The following is a 3,153-nucleotide window of genomic DNA, read 5'->3' on the forward strand; positions in this document are numbered from 1 at the left end:
TATTCTTTTTAGATCAATCAAATCCAAATTTAAGACAACGCTGACAATTTCAACTACCACTGTTACTTAATGTTATTAATAAATTAATTATCTATGTAACTCTTTAAATATTGCCATATTTACTTTACTTTGTAACATTTTAGTTAACAAGTTATGTTTTTATGATTCAGTTACATTATTTATCAATGACTACAAGCTGGTATATAATGTACAAACAGAAATATTTCACCATAATATGAAAGGACTGTCTGTCTCTGAGTAGTTTCTCTCAAATACCTGCATTGATCTGGCAGCTCCTCTTATCTCCTGAAATACAAATACAGCAGAGTAAAAACAACACAGTGCCAAAATATTAGAAACAAATTCAAATTATGATCAGAGTATAAAAAGTCAGTGTGTTACCTGCAGAGCTTCATGGGCCCCGGAGATGAACAGAGCCCCCCGGGCCAGGCCGGGCAGCCAGAGGCAGGCACTGCCCCACAGCAGCAACAGTCGAACACCCAGCAGTCCAGACATGACCAAACTTCTGCTGAACAGTGACTGACTTCATTACTGAGAAAGAAAGTTGTCTTCCCAGGGGGAGGGACAAAAAGTGTGTGTGTTGCCTTGGAGTAGTGACCAACAGGTCTCTATATGTTTAAATAGGTGTTGGTGGAAACTATTTGGTCTATTATTCCTTAACAGCCTGTGTGTGTTATGTAATTTCCCACTTGCCGGGTAGCAAACAGTAGAGTGCTGTAAGGAAATCAGAAAGACATTGAAGGTTTTTACGATAAATTAGCACCCACCCACCTCCCCCCAAAGGAAAAAAAAAAGCTGATTAGTGTCAGTGTTTGGCCAGCAGGCCTAGTGATGATGACTCAGAGCATTAAGATGTGTTATTGGGACAAATAAACTTGTTTTTGGTCTTCTGAATGAAATAATTAGTTGCTAAATGCTACACAAGGGTCCCCAGCCTTGTGCTAACCTGCTCGGTCTGCTGTTTGGTGCCAAGCAGGTGGTGTATGTTGGGTTTATCTGAGCTTTTTTCTCTGAAAACAGCTGCCTGCGAGCTGAGAGACACTAAAAGGCTCCTTAGTGTCTGAGGAGAACTGCAAAGTCCAGTGATAATTATCTGTGGGTTTGTCACTATATGAGCAATCCTTTTCAAATAAACATGTGTGATTCATTCATATAAAAATATGTATTATAGCAGCTTTAAATTACCATGAAACATTACAATTGCCACATTGTGAGTCTTTGCACCCCTGAGGGTCTAGGAACAGGGTTGGTGGCTGACTTTTCCTGACTAGTGATCCAACTTTGATAACTTATTTATGCTACTTTTTAAATTGAAAAAAAGTGTCGTTTTATTCATTTACTGAAGGCACAATAAGTATTAATTTAAGATTACAAGTGAAGCATCACAATATAGCTATACTATACTATAGTTGAATGTAATTCATAAGTCAGAGCTACATGTACAACTAGATGTAATAATGACAAAATAAACAATTTATCACCCAAAAACTTTGAAAATGTAGAAGCTTGAATAATTTAGAGGTACTGTCTTCATCCAAATGTAACAATTAATATTGAGATTCAAACTTACCAAAGACTAGATTAATCATCACATGTCTGCTATTTATATTCCACTCAACCCATTTGCATGTAAGTGCTGACAGAACAGACACTATGTGTTTTTATGTTGTGTTTCCCAGCATCATTTAGCACTTCATATTGGTCATTATGATTGTGCTGTTGTTGTGCTGAGGTCTTAAGTTGACACTTACCATGCCACATTTACAGTTCACCCACATTGCAAACCATAAATATATTACACAGAAATGGCCCTCTTTTGAAGTTTACAACCTGAAAAAATATTTTTTATGTAACAATACAGGGGGAAATAATTTATTCAGAAAAAAAAAGGTCAGGTACAAAAAGCGAACAAATAACCAAATGTACAGCTCATCAGTCACATGAAACCAAACCTAAGCCAAGTCACCTGATGCACTGTGCAAACTGCAAAGTTTGTCTCTCTTGAATCCCACTTCATTAAAAAAAAGAAAAAAAGATTTTGAAATCCATGTTATGCAACATCACCACTGACCCAGAAACATAAAGACTACAGTGCTTCTTCATTGCTATTGTTGTGTCTTACAGTGTGTCTACTACTTGCTAAACACACTGGCTCCAGGAGCCTTAGCAGCAGCAGGCTTATCCAGGGCCGTCTCTGTCCCCGACCTCACGCCGCTGAACACTGATGGAGCCGTTTTGCCCATACGTTCTAGACACAGACAGAGATACAGATATGTATGGTCAGAAAAACGTCATATTTGAATTTTCTCCTACAGGGGATCAATAAAGGAACATCTTATCTTAACCAGGAGACTGCCCATCCTCAACAAGTCATAGAAATTCTACTCAGGTGTTTCTTAAGGAAGTATGTGACCGCCGCAACAGTTTCTGGTCCTGTTTAGGACGCAGGTGGCTCTAGTCCTATTCCCAGCTGAACAATAAGGATTTCCATAAACATTTCCAACTCATGTGATCCTCTTTTATCATTCAGCTGGGAAATATTTTAAAATGTTGTAAAATTATCTCTGAGGTTGGAATTTGTGAACTGCAGACAATCATTGGCTTATTATTTAGATTCTTACCACACACACAAATATAGACAGAAGACATGTGAGTCAACATTTGTGTGGGTGAGTAAAGTTCACAAAAACAAAAAGGTCACAAAAACAAACTGGTGCCTGGCTGTTTCTGCTGCCTAACAATGAGTGGGTGTTGTGCAAATGCAGCAGGTGGATGGTGTTAGCAAGAGCACATTTTTGAAAGCCGCTGCAGATTGCTCAGAATGTGAGCAAAGAGCCAGAAGTTATTAAGAAATTAGAAAATATTATCAAGAATGAACTTCTGCTGCTGAATGGTATTTTGATTGTGTTTGGAATTACAGATTCAATTCAATTCAATTCAATTCAATTCAATTCAATTTAATTTGTATAGCGCTAAATGTAAAATGTGTGTTAGCTCTGTCCGTGTGTGTTTATGTTCTTTAATAGAGAACACATAATAATGTATAAAACAGGAAAAATAAATTCCATACGTATGTTTACAATGACGCAATTCTTCAATAGTGTACATCTGTCCCTGGTGGTCTAGTGGTTA

At 37.6% G+C, this 3,153-nt stretch overlaps 1 protein-coding gene across 1 annotated transcript in view; it reads right to left on the reverse strand.

The window, feature by feature from the left end:
* Positions 1-1,876: 1,876 nt before the first annotated feature.
* mustn1b (musculoskeletal, embryonic nuclear protein 1b) overlaps positions 1,877-3,153 on the reverse strand; it is a 2,222-nt gene continuing 945 nt past the window's right edge. Inside the window, exon 3 of the mRNA XM_035661522.1 lies at positions 1,877-2,269. Coding sequence (XP_035517415.1) covers positions 2,154-2,269 — 116 coding nt within the window. The 3' untranslated portion in view covers positions 1,877-2,153. The remainder of the gene's footprint in view (positions 2,270-3,153) is intronic.

Source organism: Morone saxatilis, unplaced genomic scaffold, assembly GCF_004916995.1.
Source record: "Morone saxatilis isolate NCDOM2014 unplaced genomic scaffold, NCSU_SB_2.0 Contig18, whole genome shotgun sequence".
In the NCBI taxonomy this organism is placed as follows: domain Eukaryota; kingdom Metazoa; phylum Chordata; class Actinopteri; family Moronidae; genus Morone; species Morone saxatilis.